We start from the raw sequence: 20,781 nt of genomic DNA, 5'->3' as shown, positions 1-20,781 counted from the left end.
AGGTCATACACCATTCCTACATTCCTATTTCGGAGTCCTTGTGCAGTTTCTTTTTTCGGTGTTTGGTTTTGTTTGCTGCTGTGAGTGCAGATGAAGCCCTGCCTGTCAGGGCTGTCCCTGTGCCCCTTCCCTTGCTCACTGGTGCCTTCCTCTGGCAGATGAGGATGAGGATGGGGACCGGATCACGGTCAGGAGCGATGAGGAGATGAAGGCCATGCTGTCCTATGTGAGTACACTGCCACAAACCCTCATTTTCCCTGTGTTTATCATTTTTTCTTGGTGCTTTTTTGTCCCACAGCGTTTGACTGGGCCATGTCCCTGTGTTAAATTCCAATTTTTTGGTGTTCTACGTGGAATGGAGGTGGTTTCACACCAGATCCATGGACAGGCTCCACTTCAGAAAAGAAAAAAGACTTGTTCACTTACTGATCATATCATAAACATTAAGAATAATGCATCTTAATGACTTTTGCATTAGGTATAGTGCAGGCTAAATGGACTATCAATTTCTTGTATTTTTTATGCAGTACTTAAAGTAACGGCTCATTAAAAATGAACCCCTGGGCTCTAAAAATTTTTCAAAATCTACTTTCATCTGGAGCCTGCTTCACCCCTCCTAACAGAGGAGTTTCATTGTAGCTGCAGGCTCAGTGTTCACGGAGGATTTGAAGATGTGGTTTGTGTTTTTCAGGGGAGATGGATGTGGCTGTGTGTGCCTTTGTGTAGGTAGGGGTGTGTGAAATCTGTCTGCATCCCCAGAAATAGAAATAGAAATAAATATATCCCATTAATAGCAAGAAATATCCTGCAGAGGGGGGAGGGTGCAGTTACTGATGGCCACAGAACCATTTGAATAAAGTGGGGAAAAAAATATCCTTGAACTTCTCTTTTCAAAGGAAATGAGTGAGCAAGAGGGGTAAGAAATGGGGATTTTCCCTCTGGGCCAGAAGGATCAAAATTCCCAGAAATGACCTGGCAGAGCCAAGCCCTGTTTGGGAGCACCCAGAGGTGATTGGGGGGAATTCAGAGGATCCCAGACTGGTTTGGGTGGGGAGGAACCTGAAATCCCAGCCAGGGACCCTCCCAGGCTGCTCCAGGGATCCATTCAGGGATCCAGGGGCAGCCCCAGCTGCTCTGGGAATTCCAGCCAGGAATTCCTTCCCAAAATCCCACCCAGATTTCCCAGTGTGAATCCATTCCCTGTGTCCTGTGCCTCCCTCAGCAGCCCCTCTCCAGCTCTCCTTTAGGGTCTCTGATCCTTCCCTTCTCCAGGGGAACATTCCCAGCTCTCCTTTAGGGTCTCTGATCCTTCCCTTCTCCAGGGGAACATTCCCAGCTCTCCTTTAGGGTCTCTGAGCATTCCCTGACCCTTCCCTTCTCCAGGGCAGCATTCCCAGCTCTCCCAGCCTGGCTCCTCCCTATGCTCCAGGTGCCTGTTTGGGGTTTTTTTCTCCCCAGATTCTTGGGAATTCCAGCCTGGGGAAGGTTTTAGGGAGGGAATTCCAGCTTGGGGAAGGTTTTAGGGAGGCAATTCCAGCCTGGGGAAAGTTTTAGGGAGGGAATTCCAGCCTGGGGAAGGTTTTAGGGAGGGAATTCCAGCTTGGGGAAGGCTTTAGGGAGGCAATTCCAGCTTGGGGAGGTTTTAGGCAGGCAATTCCAGTTTGGGGAAGGTTTTAGGGAGGCAATTCCAGCCTGGGGAAGGTTTTAGGGAGGCAATTCCAGCCTGGGGAAGGTTTTAGGGAGGCAATTCCAGCTTGGGCAAGGCTTTAAGGAGGAATTCCAGCCTGGGGAAGGTTTTAGGGAGGGAATTCCAGCTTGCAGGAGGTTTTAGGGAGGGAATTCCAGCTTGGGGAAGGTTTTAGGGAGGGAATTCCAGCCTGGGGAAGGTTTTAGGGAGGGAATTCCAGCCTGGGGAAGGTGCTCAGCTTCAGGAGAGGTTCTGGCACTAAACAAACCCTGCTGAGAGTGAAGTTCTGAGCACTTTGTGCCCCTTTTCCCTCCCTGTTTGGGTCCAGCAGCTCCCTGGAGTTCCTCCCCCCAGAATTCCTGGTGGTTCTCTCTCTTTTCCTGGGAAAATCTCAGCCATTTTTTGCCTTCCAAGTGGCAAACTTTGAATTCTCTTCCAGATGAATCATGCCTTGGGAAGGTCATTTTTTTGCTATGCTTCCAAGCTCACTGTTCAAGTTTCAGTACATTAGAGTTCTGATTGCCCAACTCTCTGCTTTCCCTGCAAAATTATGGGATGCCTGGAAATGACTTCTTTCTGCTTCAGCAGCCTCTTCTTCTCTGAAAAATTTTTCTCCTCGGTTTTAAACTAATTTTTTATTTGAGTGTTGCACTGATGGTTGAACTTCCCCACATCCTATGGGCTTTGTTTTGGGATGTGTTTACCAGGAAACAAATGTTCTGAGCCTAGGAAATGAATTCATTCATAATCTTGGGGAAGGGAAATGCTCATTCTGAGGCCTGCAACAAATATTTGGAGGATTGGCCAGCTGGGAAAGAATTTCAGGGAATTTTGATGTGGTGCAGGTGTTCTCTAAAATGTAAATAAAGTGGATTTTTTTTCAGTTTAAGGAGAAAAAACCAATTCCCTGAGATTGGACTTTGGAACATATAATTGGGAAGATATTTGGGATAATTTTGATATTTGGGGTCATTTGGGTACCTTATTTGGGGCCATTTTTGGTACTTATTTGGGGGTCATTTTTGGTACTTATTTGGGGGTCATTTTTGGTACTTATTTGGGGGTCATTTTGGTACCTTATTTGGGGCCATTTTTGGTACCTTATTTGGGGCCATTTTGGGTACTTATTTGGGGTCATTTGGGTACTTCTTATTTGGGGTCATTTTTGGTACTTATTTGGGGTCATTTTGGTACTTATTTGGGGTCATTTCAATATTTTTTTGGAATCATTTTGATACTTTGAATAATTTTGAACCTTCCCTTTAGGTTCTTTGCTTTATGAATTTGAAAAGAATTTGATTCAGGTCTGGAATTCCCTCAGATGATGCAAATCTGCTTTGAGTTAGGCTGATTTTGGGGGCTGTAAATGGGATTTTTTCAGTGCTGGGCAGTGCAGGTAATTAAGGACGGCCGTGGAGCTGCTCTGGAGCTGTTGTCTTGTATCTGTATAAACAGGCAGTAATTTTTTTGACAGCCACTGATTGGAAAGTTGCTTGCAGCTCTCTGAAAGCAAGGGCTACATGCTCTGGATCAATAAGTGGCAAATTTCCCATTAAAAAGAATACCTGAACAATGTTCCAAATAGCCACTGGCATCTTAATTTTCCATGGAAACCTCCAATGCTGGCCTGTGGAGGACAAGTCATTTTCAGACAATTTTTCCAGACTACTTGTTAACAGTTATTGCTGTCCCAAAAGGTTGACAGCTTACATGATTGATATTTCATTTACTTGTCATCACTGGTGAGTAATGGAGAGGCTTTTCCTCCCTCCCTCTCTCTCTCTCCCTCCCTCCCCCTCTGTTACATTTTTGGGGGGCAGGAGCCACTCTCAGGTGTGTTTATTTCAGCTGGATATTCCAGGGAGGGATCAGAAATGGTCCTGTCCTGTCTGGGGATGCCTGCAGGTCCTGGAATTCTCTTGGTGAAGCGGGAATTCCAAAGCTGGAAGCTCATCCCAAGGGCAGGGACAGCTTCCACCACCCCAGGCTGCTCCAGCCTGGCCTTGGATACTCCAGGGGCAGCCCCAGCTGCTCTGGGAATCCCAGCCCAGCCAGGAATTCCTTCCCAAAGTCCATCTCAATCTCCACTTTCCCACTCTGCAGCCATTCCCTGTGTGCTGTCCCTCCATCCCTTGTCCCCAGCCCCTCTCCCGCTCTCCCTTAGGGTCTCTGAGCTCTCCCTGATCCTTCCCTTCTCCAGCTGAACATTCCCAGCTCTCCTTTAGGGTCTCTGGGCATTCCCTGATCCTTCCCTTCTCCAGGGGAACATTCCCAGCTCTCCTTTAGGGTCTCTGAGCATTCCTGATCCTTCCCTTCTCCAGGGGAACATTCCCAGCTCTCCTTTAGGGTCTCTGAGCATTCCTGACCCTTCCCTTCTCCAGGAGAACATTCCCAGCTTTCCCTTAGGGTCTCTGAGCATTCCCTGACCCTTCCCTTCTCCAGGAGAACATTCCCAGCTTTCCCTTAGGGTCTCTGAGCATTCCCTGATCCTTCCCTTCTCCAGGAGAACATTCCCAGCTCTCCTTTAGGGTCTCTGGGCATTCCCTGACCCTTCCCTTCTCCAGGAGAACATTCCCAGCTCTCCCAGCCCAAGCATCTTGCTGGGTTTTTATTTTCTCAGCTCTTTTCCAGCCCTTTTTGCCCATTCTGAGGGTTTTTTTAACCAACAAACGTCCCTGGATCACTGCAGCAGCTCCTGCTCAGTGTCTCAGGGTGTCTGCAGGGGCTTTTTGGGGTCACAGCTTTGGGATCCTCTGTGCTGATCCTTCATCACTGCCCAGAATTCCAGACCCCTTTGGGATTCCCTTGGAGCTTTCAAACTGCCCAGTTTTGGGGTGATTTAGGGGATATTTGGGGTTTATTTGCACCAAGTCTTTGTGGCCGTGTTTGGTTTTCCTGGCTCCTCCAGCTGTGGCAGCTGCTGCCTTTGCTGTGAATATTCCATGCTGTGAATATTCCATGCTGTAAATATCTCATTTCCTCACCTGCTGGAGCATTCCCAGCTCTCCCTGCTGAGGCAGGAGCAGATCCCTGTGGCCCCACAGCTCCCTGTTTTAAATTCCTTTTTGTGGGAGCACTGCAGATGGGAATGGAACCATCTGAGGGCTGATCTGCACCGTGGCAATTGCAGAGAAAATGAAAATACACAGAACTAAACAATCCATAAGTGCTTTTACCACTCCTGGGTTACTGACTCATCTCCTTTTTGGGTTTTTTTCGGTTTTTTTTTGCAGTATTACTCCACTGTGATGGAGCAGCAAGTGAATGGACAATTGATAGAGCCTCTGCAGATCTACCCACGAGGTAATGCTGAGCAAATCCCAGTCATCAGCCCAGGGAACTGGTGCTGGAGCAGCTCCTGGCACGTTTTGGGGAGGTTTAAATGCACACAGCATCGTGTTTACCTCTTAATTTGGAGAGAGGAATTCATTATTGTGGGGAGTGTGGAGAAAAGTGCATTTATTGCATAGAAAGCAGCTAATTTCCTGGAGTAAATTAGACTAACGAGGTTTGCAGAGTACATATTTAAGTACATTTAAAGAACTCATTGGTGATGGTTCTTTCCAAGCAAAGCAGATGAATAACTGAAGGCTTGGATACTTATGAAAATTGGGCTTTTTAAAGCTGTTTTCATGTCATTAATCAGCCTGCCAGGCTGGGGAGTGTCCCTGTCACCACTGTAGCCACAGCAGCTCCAGCCAGGACACGTTTTTGTCTGAAATTTGGGCATTTAGTGCTGCCCAAATATTCACAAGCACCTCAGTAATTCTCCTGAACAGGGGGAGATGTGATCAATTCTGTGGGCTGAGGCAGTTAGAAATAGGTCATCTCCAAGCTGACAAAATTCCATGGGCAGCTCAGGAGGGTTTTTGGGAATGCTCTCTCTGAGCCCCAGGAATGCTTGGGAAGAGCCTCCTGCATGACATAATTCATTCAGATCTCAGTAGCCAGGCTCTGAATCTCTGCCTCTTAATTGATGGGACTGAGAAGGTTGAAATTCTCCAAGTAAATCTCCCAGCAATAAATTAATTGAAATAATTAAAAATTAAACTCCCCTCACTTGACAGATATTACACAAATAATCATACTGTGAGGCTCCCAATTAAACATTCCACACTTCCATTACTTACAACTCTCTGAAGTTTGAATTGGGCAATTAACAGGAGCCTCCTCAAACCCTGCTAACGAGCTCTCCAAAGAGGCTGGGTGGGGGTCCTGGGGTTCCCTGTGCTGCCCTGCCAAGGGGACAGGAGTTTGAGGGGTTCTGTGGGAAATGGGGGGTTCTTTGGGAAATGGGGGCTTTGTGGGAAATGGGGGGTTCTGTGGGAAATGGGGGGCTTTGTGGGAAATGGGGGGTTTGTGGGAAATGGGGGGTTGTGGGAGATGGGGGGTTCTGTGGGAAATGGGGCTTTGTGGGAGATGGGGGGTTCTGTGGGAAATGGGGGGCTTTGTGGGAAATGGGGGGCTTTGTGGGAAATGGGGGGCTTTGTGGGAAATGGGGGTTTGTGGGAATGGGGTTTGTGGGAAATGGGGGGTTCTGTGGGAAATGGGGGCTTTGTGGGGAAAATGGGGGCTTTGTGGGAAATGGGGGGTTCTGTGGGAAATGGGGGGTTCTGTGGGAAATGGGGGGTTCTGTGGGAAATGGGGGGTTCTGTGGGAAATGGGGGGTTCTGTGGGAAATGGGGGTTTGTGGGAAATGGGGGTTTGTGGGAATGGGGTTTGTGGGAAATGGGGTTTGTGGGAAATGGGGTTTGTCTGGCTCAGGCTGGCAGGGTGTGGACGGGAGGGGATTCCCAGGTGTGGGAGCTGTGACCTCCTCAGGGCAGGGCAGGGAGAGGGAGGGGTCTCCTGCCTCTTCCCAGGCGTGGATCATGGAATCCTGGAATGGTTTGGGTGGGAAAGACCTGAAATCCCATGGATCCCATCCCATATTAATGATTCCATCTCATCCCCATTCCCATCCCATTCCATGGGCAGGGACACCTTCCCCTGTCCCAGGTGCTCCCAGCCCTGCCCAGCCTGGCCTTGGGCACTCCCAGGGATCCAGGGGCAGCCCCAGCTGCTCTGGGAATTCCATCCCAGCCCTCCCCACCCCTTCCAGGCAGGAATTCCTAATTCCCAATATCCCAATGTCCATCCCTGCCCTATCCCATTTAAACCATTCCCTGTGTCCTGTCCCTCCATCCCTTGCCCCAGTCCCTCCCAGCTCTCCTGGAGCCTTTTAGGGGCCCTGGAAAAGCTCTGAGGATTCCCTGGATCCTCCTCTTGTGTCTCAGAGGAACTGGATGATCCGAGTAGGTTGGGAAATCTTGGAATTTTCCTTGAAACCTTTACATTTCCCTGTACACACCCAGTCCCAGGGAGTGCTGCCAGGAGCTGCTCACGCCTCACCCACTCTGGGTTTAAGGCACATTTTGGGATTTAAAATTCTCCCTTTGGCTCCTTCCTGGAGAGGCAGCCCTGGGAATTGCTGTTCCTGCTGCTGTGTCCTGGATGATCTCCTGTGGCTGGGCAGGATTGGGAATTGTCTCAGTTCTGCCCCAGCCACCCCCGATGCTCACCCCTGCCTCAGCTCGGGCTCCCTGCTGCATTTCCCCCTCCCCGCTCCCTCCAAACTGCTCCAGAGCTCAGGTTTTGTTTCATTCTCCCAAACCACCCCCTTAAAACCCCCTTTTTCCTGGGTTAGAGCCTTCAAAGCCCCCAAACCACCCCTGAACTCTGCAGCTCCTCTGAAATATCCAACAAAATCACAAAATCCGCTTTCCTGCTCTTTTTTGGTTTTTTTCCTGCTTTCTTGCTCTCTTTTTTTTAATTTTTCTTTTCCCTTCCCTGTCTCCTTGTCCTGCCTCTGTAATGAACATCCCAAATTTTGGCAGCCCTTTTCTCCTGTGCCCTCCTGGCCCTGGCTCTCCACGTTCCCCACTTGAAAGCCCCAGCAGCACCTGCAGCTTTTCTGCCTCCAATTTCCACTTCTTCCCTTTTAAGAGATTCCTTTGCAAATCCTTTGAGTTCTTTTCCTTTCCTGCCTCTCTAACTTCTGAGGAAGCCTCAGCTCCCAAAAACTCCTGTATTCCATAAAAATCCTTTCAGGAGTACATTTCCACGTGCCAGCCTGTGTTACCTGGGCTGTGCTTTATTTATTTCACAATAAAAATATCTTTAAGGGGGAAAAATTAGTATTTTCTCAATTTTTAATAGGTTTATTATTGCTGATTAGGTAATAAGAGGCAGAGGGGGATTTTATATTAAAAATAAACATCAGTAGGTGGTGTACATATAAATATAGAGAAAGAGATATAAAAATATATATAGATATATATATATGTGCACACATTTTTTATATGTCTATAAATCATATTCATTTTCCCAAAATTAATGTATTTTAGATGGCTATATATATTTTATATATGTAAAAATTCATAATTTTTATATATCTACATGTATTTTTATGTATCTACATTTTTGTATATCTACATATTTTTAGTATATCTATGTATTTATATTTCTATATTTTTATATAGCTTTATATTTTAAACATAGATGTATATATATAATATATATGTATATATTTTTATATATGTGTATATATACCCCCCAAAAAGTGACATTTCCAGTGGCATTTATTCAGTATTGAGCTCTTATTTATTCAGTATTTACATTTTTTTTTTATTCAGTATTTACCAGAGAGGCTCTCTGCTGTTACCCCTGCCATGGTTTCTCCCCTGTTTGGTTTCCCCAGGTTTTTCCCCATGTTTCCCCCATATTTACCTTTGATTTATTCAGTATTTACCTTTTGGAGGCTCTGCTATTGTCCCTGCCGTGGTTTCCCTCCAGGTTTGGGTTTCCTCCAGGTTTGGGTTTCCCCCAGTTTTTTTTCCCTCAGGTTTCCCCCATGGTTTTTCCTCCATATTTACCTTTTATTTATTTGGTATTTACCTTTTATATATTCAGTATTTACCAGAGAGGCTCACTGCTCTTACCCCTGCCGTGTTTTTTTTCCCCACGTTTGTTTTTCCCCCCCATATTTGCTTTCCCCCGTGGTTTTCCTCCATATTCACCTTTTATTTATTCAATATTTACCTTTTATTTATTCAATATTTACCTTTTATTTATTCAATATTTACCTTTTGGAGGCTCTCTGCTGTTGCCCCTGCCAGGTTTTCCCCAGGTTTGTTTTTCCCATGTTGCTTCCCCCCATTTCTTGCCCATTTTCCCCCACATTTCTTCCCTATTTTCCCCAAAGTGCCTCTCCCGAAATGACCAATTCCTGACACAGCCAATTCCCTAAAAATCCCAATATTAGATTGCAAATGTCCCTGTGAAATTCCAGGGGGAAAAAAACCCAGCATGTGAAAACACAGCACCACAAGGTTGCAATCTGAATTACCAAAAAAATTCCCCTTGTTTGAGCTGGGGGTTCTCTGGGTTGTGCTGTGTTTTGAACAGAAATTAGAATTTCCAAGGGTTCTCTGGGTTGTGCTGTGTTTTGAGCAGAAATGAGAATTTCCAAGGGTTCTCTGGCTTGTGCTGTGTTTTGAACAGAAATTAGAATTTCCAAGGGTTCTCTGGGTTGTGCTGTGTTTTGAACAGAAATTAGAATTTCCAAGGGTTCTCTGGGTTGTGCTGTGTTTTGAGCAGAAATGAGAATTTCCAAGGGTTCTCTGGCTTGTGCTGTGTTTTGAACAGAAATTAGAATTTCCAAGGGTTCTCTGGGTTGTGCTGTGTTTTGAACAGAAATTAGAATTTCCAAGGGTTCTCTGGGTTGTGCTGTGTTTTGAGCAGAAATGAGAATTTCCAAGGGTTCTCTGGCTTGTGCTGTGTTTTGAACAGAAATGAGAATTTCCAAGGGTTCTCTGGGTTGTGCTGTGTTTTGAACAGAAATTAGAATTTCCAAGGGTTCTCTGGGTTGTGCTGTGTTTTGAAGAGAAATGAGAATTTCCAAGGGTTCTCTGGGTTGTGCTGTGTTTTGAGCAGGAATTAGAATTTCCATGACACGGTGTCAGGAAGCTCTTAGCATTTATAAATGCTCACTCCTGCAAGTTAAAAATCCTGGGCTGTAATTCCCACTCTGGGTCTCGCCAGGCACTTTTCAATCATTTCTCTCTGCTAATTTTGGTGTCACCCTCATTTATTTTGAAAAGATTCATTTTGAGCAAATTTGTAAATGGCCCTGATGTGTTCTACAATTTAGTCAATTACTGTTTCAGCCTGCAAACCTCCTGGGAAACGGAACATACATGGCCTCAAGGTACGAATTTCAATAATTGTTTCAGGAAAGTTAGATGGATTTGTAATGCTGTGTTCCACTTATTGAAATGTCAAATAAAACTGCACTTTCTTGAGCTCTGACAAGCAGATTTTTTTTTTTTTAAATTCTGATTTTTTTTTTTTTTTTTCCTTGGGCGAGGGTGGGAGAAGGATTCATCTGCAAAATGTTGGCCGTGATATCTATATTTATAGATGTGGTTTTATTAAAAATGGGTTTACCTTTTTGTTTTTAACCTCTGCTAATCATGTTCTTAAATTTTAGTAGTTCATTTATCAACTGCTGTCTGCCACTACTTCAAAGCTTTTAAACCCCCACCTCGTTCCTGTGATTTCACTCATTTATCCAATTGTGGAAGGCACCACAGTGGAATTGGTTTAGATTTTTGATTCCCTATTGCTCCTACAGTCACATGGAGGAGATTATAAACGTGTTAAACGATTTTTGGGCGTTTAAAATGAGAACAAATCCCGAGTTTCTCACCCTTCCCAGCGCATCCTTTGCGCGCTGCGGCCCCGGCGTGGTGCAGCCCGCTAACCTACATCCATCCCTCAGCCAGCAGCACGCCTGGCAACCAGCTCATTAACCTCCCCAGCCTGACGAGGCATCCCTGGCAAATTACAGGTTAATTAGCAGGTGTCCCGTGGGCAGGGCTGTGCTCAGCTCCTCTCTCTCCCTGCTGCAGGTGAACACGCGGGCGGGGGCCGGCAGCGGCGCCTCCGAGGCCCTGCCCAGCAACAGGTAAGGACCTGCTCCTCCTCCTCCCTCCTTCCTCCCTCCTCCCTCCTTCCTCCCCCCTTAATTCCCTTTGTTTGGGACCCAGGACAGAGCCCCAGACCTGGCTGGTTCTGGAATGCTGGGCTGGGGTGGGTTTCTGCTGGGAGGGTGGGATTCCCGTGGATGGCGTTGGGTCGGGCTTGATGGGGATGGTGCCCGTGGGGCTGTGCTGGTGAACTGAGGGATGGTGGGGAAATCAGGGTTTGGTGGGAGTTACAGGAGAAATCAGGGTTTGGTGGGAGTTACAGGAGAAATCAGGGCTTGCTGATGGGGAAATCAGGGTTTGGTGGGAGTTACAGGAGAAATCAGGGTTTGGTGGGAGTTACAGGAGAAATCAGGGCTTGCTGATGGGGAAATCAGGGTTTGGTGGGAGTTACAGGAGAAATCAGGGCTTGCTGATGGGGAAATCAGGGTTTGGTGGGAGTTTCAGGAGAAATCAGGGCTTGCTGATGGGGAAATCAGGGTTTGGTGGGAGTTACAGGAGAAATCAGGGTTTGCTGATGGGGAAATCAGGGTTTGGTAGGAGTTTCATGAGAAATCAGGGTTTGCTGATGGAGAAATTAGGGCTTGGTGGGAGTTTCAGTAGAAATTAGGGTTTGCTCATGGAGAAATAAGCATTTTATGGGTATTTCAGGGAGAAATTAGAGTTTGCTGCTGGAGAAATGGGAGATTGCTGAGAATTTCAGCAAGAAATTAGGGTTTGCTGGGTGTTTCAGGAGGAAATGAGGGTTTGCTGCTGGAGAAATGGGAGATTGCTGATGATTTCAGCAGGAAATTGGGGTTTGCTGGGTGTTTCAGGGAGAAATAAGGGTTTGCTGGGAATTCCAGGACAAAGTTAGAGTTTGCTTCTGGAGAAATAAGGATTTGCAGGGGATTTTAGGAAAAAATAAGGGTTTGCTGCTGGAGAAATGAGGATTTGCTGGTGTTTCAGGGAGAAATGAGGATTTGCTGGTGTTCCAGGTGGCTCTAACTTCAAAAGCACTGAGGTGCAATTGGGGCTGAGCTCCTTTGGCTGCCCCAGTGCCAGGGTCTGTGCTCAGCTCTTTGTTTCCTTTTCATTCCAGGACTCCTTGATTTGAAAGTTTGATTCCCATTCACATGTTTGTACCAATCAATAGGCTAAATAATAAACTTATGTAGGTTTGTTAGGTGGGGCAGGATTTCCAAAAAATCCTTTCAGCTTAACTCCCTGTTTCCTACAGTTCCAGCCAAGTTTTGGAGTCCATGCCCCTTATCTTGCTTTTTACATTCCAGCCCTAATTTGAAAACTCATATTAAGGTCTTAAAATGCAAGAGAACTCATTCTCTGGGTTTTTTTTTCCTATTTGTTTTTCAAATGCTGGAGGATAAACTCCTTTTTATTACGTGGATTGTTACAGGAAGTCATAATACTGATGGTAAAAACCCACAAAAAACCTTTCTGTATCCTTAAAAAGAAATAAGGAGGGTCTGGCTCCATCTTCTTCCTACAAGAGCATATCTGAGCCATGGGAGTAGAATTCTCTGGAGGCTCCTTTCAGCCTAAATTATTCTATTATTCTAATAAGCCCACAATATTCCATTTATCTGTGCATCAGCATCCTGCTCCTTTTTCTCCCTGAGAAAAAGGAAGGGAAAAGGAAAGTTGTGAAGATGAAAAAGGAGAATTACCACAGATTAATGTGGTCAGAGGGGCACATTTGTGCTGCTTTGGGCGCGTTTGGAGGGTGAATTTTGGGGACAGTCCCACAAATCCCATTTTCACCGTGGGAGATCCCAGCCTCATCCAGCAGCAGGGCTGGGGTTTTTCCCCACTGGAAACCCCATCCAAAACCAGCAATCCCAGTTTGCTGCTGCCTTTGGTGGCTCTGTAATTGTGGAGATTTTAAAATAATTCCCACCCTGGCAAAGTGTGCCCCATCCCCAGGGAAACGTTCCCAGACCCCATCCCAGAACTCTTCAATGGAAAGAGAATAAATCAGAATATCTGTGTGCTCTGCAGTCCCCCCAGGCTGAGCTAAATAAAGCTGATTTTTCTGTCACTGCTGCTGCTTCCTTTCAGTACCTCCTGTACTTTGAGCTTGTTCTTCAAGTGCATTGAAAATGAAGCTTCTAGAAGATTCTTGTCACCTTATCTGGTGGTTAATTGCCATTCCTTTTCCAAAACCTTCTGCACCAGGAGTTTTGTTTTTGAAGTAATTGAAAGTCTCTCTTTGTTTCATGTTCACAAATTGTTAGTCATGAAAGATGACAAGATCAACTTATGTTTCCTTGGAAAACTTAATTTTTCTTTAAAGCAGTCGTGGGAACAAGAGGCCTATTAAAGAACAAAGCCACCAAATATGAAATCTGTGTTTTCACTGTTCCTGTTAATAATGATCTGTGATCAAGACACGTGCACAGCCCTTTCAAGAATATATTATTTTGTACTTTTTTCTTTTTTTTTTTTTTTTTTTTAACTTCAGTAATAAGAGCAGAATGTCCCTTTGAGATGAAGTTTTGCAGACGTTGCTGCCCTGGCAGTTTGTTGTGTTGAAGCTCCAAGGAGCAGAGTTTGTCAGGAAAGGAGGGGAAAAAACAGGATTTTGTGAGTTTTTTGGAGGAGTTTGGGTTGTAGTTTTTGGAGGAGTTTGAGGGCATTAAAGGTTTCACCCTTTAACTCACCAAGCTGAGAGGTGGGGCTTGGGGAAGTTCTCGTGGAAGAAATTCAAGTGGGTTTTGTTTTGTTGATTTGGGGGTGGATTCTCCTGCAAAAGCAAAGGGATTAAATTAAGGGGAGTTTTGTTGCATTGGCTTGTGGGTAGATTCCCTTGGAAAAGCAAAGGGAACAAATAAAGTGAGTTTTGATGTGTTGATTTGGGGTGGATTCCCCTGGAAAAGCCAAGGGATTAAATTAAAGTGAGTTTGTTGTGTTGGTTTGGGGCTGGATTCTCCTGGAAAAGACAAGGGATTAAATTAAAGTGAGTTTGTTGTGTTGGTTTGGGGCTGGATTCTCCTGGAAAAGCCAAGGGATTAAATGAAATTGAGGTTTGTTGTGTTGGTTTGGGGCTGGATTCCCCAAGGGATTCAGCAGGCTGCCCTGGGATGGGTGCCCATGGAAAACTGGGCTCCCCTCAGGGATTTGGGCACGGCCTGAGGTCCCAGATCAGGAATTCTCCTCCAGCCTGGGGTCCCTGGGGGGGTGACATCCCTGGCAGCACAGCCTGGAGCTGGGATCCACAGGAATTCCTGGAATCCTGCCTTGGGGAGCTCAAAACCCAGATTAGCACAGGAACACTGGGTGTGAGCCACATTTTCATGGGGTTTTTTGGAACCCCTGGCATGTGAGAGCGGGGATTAAACACCCAAATTTATTTTAAATTTCCCTCTTAGAGCTGGTGAGCAATAGCTTGTGTCCCAGCAGGTTGTGCAGTCAGGTGTCTAAACCAGCTGGAAGGTGGAAAATACATTGATTTTTTTATTATTATTATTTTTTGAACTGTTCATTGCTTGTTCATGCCTGCTGCCTGCAGTGCCGGCTGCTCTCACCACACCTTCCCCTTCAAGTTTAATCTCAGAATATGGAACCACAAACTCCCCTTGTTCCCCACTTTGTCTGACGGAGTGAAATGTTAAAAATAATTGCTTTATTTTGTTTTTTCTTTCTTTTCCAGCTTGAAGAAGTCCTCTGCAGAGCTGAAGAAGATCCTTGCCAATGGCCAGGTGGGTGCCTGGGTGGAGCTCCCAGCTCATGCAGCTGAAATGTGATTTTTTTAACCCAAAACTGGGGGCCTTGGGAGCATTCAGGGTCCTGATTTGCTTTTACTGGCACAGAAATTTGCTCCCCACTTCTCAAAATCTGCTTCAGCTGCAAACAGATGGAGGCCCCTCAGTCAGTTTTGGGTAATTGAGTGAACTGCTCGCTTGTCAGCCTCAATCAGAGATGGAAATGGGATTAAATATTTGGGTTTTTGTGTGGAATAGTTGAATTTTTGTTTACTTAGTGTGTTGTTAGAACCCTGCTTAGTGGGAATTTTGGACTTTCTGCACTGGCAAACATTGACCCCCAGGAGAGCCCTGCACTGCACCTGAGAGCGTGGAGAAAGCTTCCCCAGTGAATTGATAAAATTAAGATAATAGGTGTGTGCTTTGGGTAAAAGGGTAAAGAATCCACAGTTCATATTTACAGGAATGTTAGAAGGTACTGGGCATGAATTGATTAACAATCTGCTGAAATTCATTTCATTGCCAATGGGAGAGTTTATTAAAGGTCTCTGTTTCTAGGTAGTTTATGTATTTCCTTTACAGATTCTTCTGGGACAGAATTTTGGTTTTTGCAGGTGTAACCTGGTTTTTTCACAAGAATAGGTTGTTATGTAAACTGATTTTCACCCTTAGAGTTCATTTCTCGTGGGAGTTCCACAGGCTGGATGTTAGTTTAGTTGGAATAGCAATAAAGCCTGATTTTACAGTTTACTGTAAAATAAATTTTATTTTATAAGGTTTTGTTTATTTGCAACAAACAACCTTAGTGGGGTTAGGGCAGGAGATACTGAAATATTTGTCAGGTTCTTGCAAGGAACCACTCTGGAATCACTTCAGGGCTGTGGTTTTGGGCTGGGAGGGATCTCAGAGCCCAAACTGAAAATCTTCCCCTGCCCCAGGGAGCTCCAGGCCCCGTCCTTGGACCCTCCCAGGGATGGGGAACCCAGAGTTCTCAAGCAGCCACACAAATATATTTGAATATATAAATATATTTTATATCTAAATAAATGTAAAATATAAAAATACATGTATTAAAATGTTACCTGTATTTATTTATTTATATAAATAAATATTAAAATATATACATTAAAATATATATAAATAAAAATATATACATTTATATGTTTTAATATAGAAATATATTAAAGAATAAAAATATCAAAATAAAATAAAAGTATAAAATATATTTGGTTTATATTTATTTATATTTATAAAACCAAATATAAAGTATAATAATATATAATATATTTAATATATATTATAGGAAATATTTTATTCAAAATAAATATATTTTAACATAAAATATATTTTATAATATATATTTTATAAAATATATTTTATAAAATATATAAAATATATGTTTTATAATTCTATGTAATGTGAAAATAAATATTTTATAAAATATATTTTATAAAATATATAAAATATATATATTTTATAATTATATGTAATGTAAAAATAAATATTTTATAAATAAATAGAACTATAAAACTCATATAAATATATAAAATCTATTTACATTTATTATATATTTATTAACCCAAATAGGTATATTTTAATATACAAATCCATTTGTGCCAGGTTTGGCAGCCCTGGAGGGAGGCACCTGTCCACGGAGCTGCCTATTAGGCTCTATTGACTGAGACATCTGTGTCAGTGCAAATAAAAGACTCTTATTGATTTTCTTAACTGCTCTTCACTTCCCCTCTGCCTTGGCAGGCTGAAATCTTCATTATCTCCCGTGCCTATTCAGTGTCACACAGTGACCCCCAGGCCTCCTTGGCATTTCATGAATCAGGGGCTGGGCCTGCCAGCAGCATCAAGGTTCAGCTTGGTGCTGTCCTTCAGCCTCACCTGGGATATTTGCAGGGGAAAAAATGAGATTTTTTTTTTTCCCCCCCCCTCCAAAAATGAGGTTTTTCCCCCTCCAAAAATGAGGTTTTTTCCCCCTCCAAAACCTGAGCCCAGTGCTGCTGAATCCCTGGATACAGCTGGAAATGGGGATTTTAGGCTGAGCTCAGTGTTCTCAAATTCCTGATATTTTTAAAAAATCTTTTTCTATGATATTATTTTATGTTAGTTGTTATTATATTCCTGATAATTTTTGATTTTTTTTTTTAGGATTCCAGAATTCCCAGGTAAATAATGTATTTCCCTTGGTGGCTTGAGATCCTGGGAGTAGCAGCAGCAGGTGGCTGCACCTTGTACATCAGGGTGCTGCTTTCTCTGATATTACTGATTTATTTTAAAGTGATTTATTTGAGAGTAAAACCCCAGAATGGGGCTAAAATCTCGCTGTGGTTGGCTGAATTTGGCATTTTACTTATTTATTTATTAGAGAACAAGTGGTCGGTGTGCCCTGCAAGAGATTCACAGATTGGTTCCCTGGGGTTCCGGATTTTAAAACCAAACTTCTTCTTGTGATACTAAAAATGTTCCTTAAACTCACTGGAAAAAAAAAAAAAGAAAATAAGGATTAAGTGCCTCTTCTTATGATATGAAAGATGTAAGTTAAACTCACAAAAAAAAATATTTAAAATTAGGTACTTCTTATGATATTGGAATTGCTACTTAAAACCCACTAAAAAGAAAATAAGAATGAAGTTTTAAACTTAAACCCAATTAAAAAAATAAGGATTAATAACCTTTTCTTCTGATATTAAAAATGTTACTGAAATCCACTAAAAATAAATAAATAATGCAGTTTTAATACTATTTAGTCAGCCTGATGGGAGTTAATCTGCTTTTTGTTGAGAGCAAGTGATTTCAGTTGAATTCTGCAGAATTTTGGTCACAGATCCACAATTGGTGATGGGTTCCTGGGTGAAACTTTAACTTTTGTTCATTTTGGGGGGATTAAGTCACACTTAACCATTACTTAAGTCTGGCCTGGGTCATTATTTTTGATTATTTTTTGGCAGTTTCTGCTTTGAGGCGTCCCTAATGATATTCCCCCAGTAGTTTCCATTTAGCTTTAATAAGGAATTCATATTAATCATTAAAAGAAGGGGACGTGATTCTTCAAGATAATCAAATATTGACAGGTTAGAAATAGCTTTCTGCCCGGCCTCATTGATAGAGGTGATGTGATATAAATATTTATTTCTTTTCTGTCACTCAGGGTAAATGCCACCAATTGATTCAGCATTGATAGAGTGTCACCAGTTCATAAGGAGACTGCAGTGCCTGGGCTGCCCCATCAGAGCCTGCTCTGAAAAGGGGATTTGCTAAAGCTCCTCTCTGGGCTGCTCTGGGCTCTCAGTAATTCCCAAAAACCAGCCCTGGTTCCACCAGGATTCATTGGGAATTTGGTTCTTAATAATTCACAAAAAAACCCACCCTGGTTCCACCAGGATTCATTGGGAATTGGGCTGTTTATTTACAAAAAACCCGTCCTGATTTCACCAGGATTAATTGGGAATTTGGCTTTTAATAATTTATAAAATTTACAAAAACCCACCCTGATTTCGTCAGGATTAATTGGGTATTTGGGTTTTAATAATTCACAAAAAAAACCACCCTGATTTCACCAAGATTCATTGGGAATTTGGCTTTTAATAATTCACAATAAAAACACCCTGATTCCACCAGGATTCATTGGGAATTTGGCTTTTAATAATTTACAAAATTTACAAAAACCCACCCTGATTTCGTCAGGATTAATTGGGAATTTGGCTTTTAATAATATTACAAAATTTACAAAAACCCACCCTGATTTCGTCAGGATTAATTGGGAATTTGGCTTTTAATAATTCACCAAAAAAACACCCTGATTTAATTGGGATTAATTGGGAATTTGTCTCTTAATAATTCACAAAGAATCCACCCTGATTTCATGAGGATTAATTGGGAATTGGGCTATTTATTTACAAAAAACCTGTCCTGATTTCACCAGGATTCGTTGGGCACTTGGCTCTTAAAAATTGACAAAAAACCCACCCTGATTTCACCAGGATTCGTTGGGAATTTGGTTATTTTTTTACAAAAAACCCACCCTGATTTCATCAGGATTAATTGGGCATTTTGATTTTAATAATAATTTGTAAAATTTCCAAAAAACCCACCCCGATTTTACCGGGATTAATTGGGAATTTGGTATTTATTTCCAAAGAACCCACCCTGGTTTCATCCCCAGCCAGTGTAAGGGAGGGATGCTTTGTTTGCTGCTCCCTGCTTGGTTTTCCATGAATTCCTGAATTTTCCAGCCCATCCAAGTTGGGGTTGCAGGTTTAACACCCCCTGGTATAAGGGGAACCTTTTATGATGGAGAATCCAGTTTTCCCAGGGGGATAAATAAATCACCCCTTGCTTTTGGCACCTTTATTTGAGCCAGTAAATCCCATTTTATCTCCCATCAGCCGCAGCTCCTGCCTCCAGCCCAGCATTCCTGCTTTTCCCTGGAATCCTGGGTGCCTCAGAGGATGGAGCTGCTCCTGTCCCTGTCCTTCAGGGAGTGGTGTGGACAAAAATTCCCTTTTCCAGTGGGGAACAAGCAGGGAATGCGCTGGATGTCTCCAGTTCTGCTCCATTTGTTGTTCATGACTTGAGGAACCTCCAAAAAAATCTTCTCTTTTCCCCCACTGGGATGCAAAATTACAGATTTATTGTTGCTTTTGTGGGTTCATTGGATTTTCCTTGGGGTGGTTGGGAATTTCATGCTTCTCCTGCATTTTTGGGAATGCAGGAGGTGTTTCCTCCAAGGCTGGAGGGTTCAGGTCCTCCAGCTTGGAAGAGCAAAACTCCTTGAAATCCCCGAGTCTGCAGCCTGAGAGAAATTATTTTTATTTTGGGGACTCACTGTAGGTTCTTTCCGTATTTTAAATCCCATTTGTGAGCGATTTTTCCTCATGAGGAACAACTTTTCCCCCTTTCTGTTTGCATTTCTGATGAATGCAATGAGCAAAGGAGTTTTCAGTAGTGAAATAAATGTTAATTTTCATCACAAACCTTGGTGTTGGAATGGGCCCTCCTAAGGAACCTGGCCCAGGTTTAATTACAGATAAATAATAAAATCATCACCTTCTATTTTGAGTTGTCTCAACTCAGGTTTTCCCTTTCCTGTGTAGCAATTCCAGTGAGAAACCACAATTTTTTTGCTCAGGTAGTGAAAGGAAAAACCATCAATTTTGGATTAATCATTTCTGTCCTTGCAACTTCTTTTAAATCAATAAAATATTTCATTTTCTGGTCATTAGAAATGCTGAGTATTGACTCTTTGGGACATTTGAGCTTGTTATCATCACTTGTGTTAATACACAAAAATGACATCTTTAAGCAGGCAGGCCAAGCCATGTGAAATATTTAACTTGGTGTCCCATAAAATACAAGTAATTACTGAAAATGAGTTAATGCTTCCTAGGAAAATCTCTTTTCAAAGCAGGATTTGCTCAAACATTTTCTACATAAAATGATCAGGCAACGGGGGAGTCTTTCTGGAAAATCGCTTTTAACCCAGAACTAACTCTGTTCAAAATATTTATTTTAAAATATAAATGTGCATTGCAAAAACGTCTTTAATGGGATTTTTAAATTTGTGCCAAATCAGGGTAACTCTCCTTGTCCAGGAGAAGGTGGAACTGTGGTTTTACACTCCAGTTCCTTCTCAGGCAATATGTTCAGCTGTTGTAAAATCCAGATTAAAAAAGGAGCCGAATTCAGGGATTTCTGCAGTGCTTTTATCAGCCGAGGATCTGAGAAAAAACTGAGGCAAAGAATTTGCTGTGCGTCTCAAGGAAAATCACTTGGATTGGGGTTCCAGACTGATTTTTCTTTGGATCAAAAGTGTCCAAACTGAGCAGTGCCAGAGCTGCCTCTCCCTGAGGCTCAGCTCTGTGACTCCAGAATAAATCCCAAACTTTCCCAGCTGCCAGGGTTGTTCCCATTCACCTCCAACTTTGGCTCTGCTGATGTGCTGCTCTGGAGCCCCTTTTCCTCTCAGCAGCAGTGCCCTGACCCTCTTGAGCTATATTATATCATTCCATTTTGACACCTTTTATCAAACTTTAATGAAATGACCCAGGCAAACAAATTGTCATTAAACTTTCCATCACTTTGTCCCTTGGTATCGTCTTTTATAAATTGGACAGCAAATGTTGTATTGATCTTCTCGTTCTTGCAGCTGAACTTGAAATGACCCACGCTGCTTGTTGTTTATGGCCTGGAGTTGCTTTTCCTTGACATTTCCATCCCCAGCATGACATCTCTTTTGTTTTTCTTTCTTTCTTGTGGAGATGAATGAACAAGACATTCGATACCGAGACATCCTCGGCCACGGCAACGGAGGCACCGTCTACAAGTGAGTGGGGGTTTCACCTCAAACCTGCCCAGA

At 43.2% G+C, this 20,781-nt stretch overlaps 1 protein-coding gene across 1 annotated transcript in view; it reads left to right on the top strand.

The window, feature by feature from the left end:
* Positions 1-20,781, top strand: part of MAP2K5 (mitogen-activated protein kinase kinase 5) — a 120,037-nt gene that overhangs the window by 9,202 nt on the left and 90,054 nt on the right. The window contains exons 3-8 of the mRNA XM_054641924.2: positions 159-226; positions 4,921-4,990; positions 9,895-9,935; positions 10,639-10,694; positions 14,363-14,411; positions 20,684-20,748. Of these exons, the coding sequence (XP_054497899.1) occupies positions 159-226; positions 4,921-4,990; positions 9,895-9,935; positions 10,639-10,694; positions 14,363-14,411; positions 20,684-20,748 (349 nt within the window). The remainder of the gene's footprint in view (positions 1-158; positions 227-4,920; positions 4,991-9,894; positions 9,936-10,638; positions 10,695-14,362; positions 14,412-20,683; positions 20,749-20,781) is intronic.

Source organism: Agelaius phoeniceus, chromosome 13 (genome assembly GCF_051311805.1).
Source record: "Agelaius phoeniceus isolate bAgePho1 chromosome 13, bAgePho1.hap1, whole genome shotgun sequence".
In the NCBI taxonomy this organism is placed as follows: Eukaryota; Metazoa; Chordata; class Aves; order Passeriformes; family Icteridae; genus Agelaius; species Agelaius phoeniceus.
The sequence above is the reverse complement of the archived record's forward strand: the minus strand, read 5'-3'. Positions and strand labels throughout refer to the sequence as shown.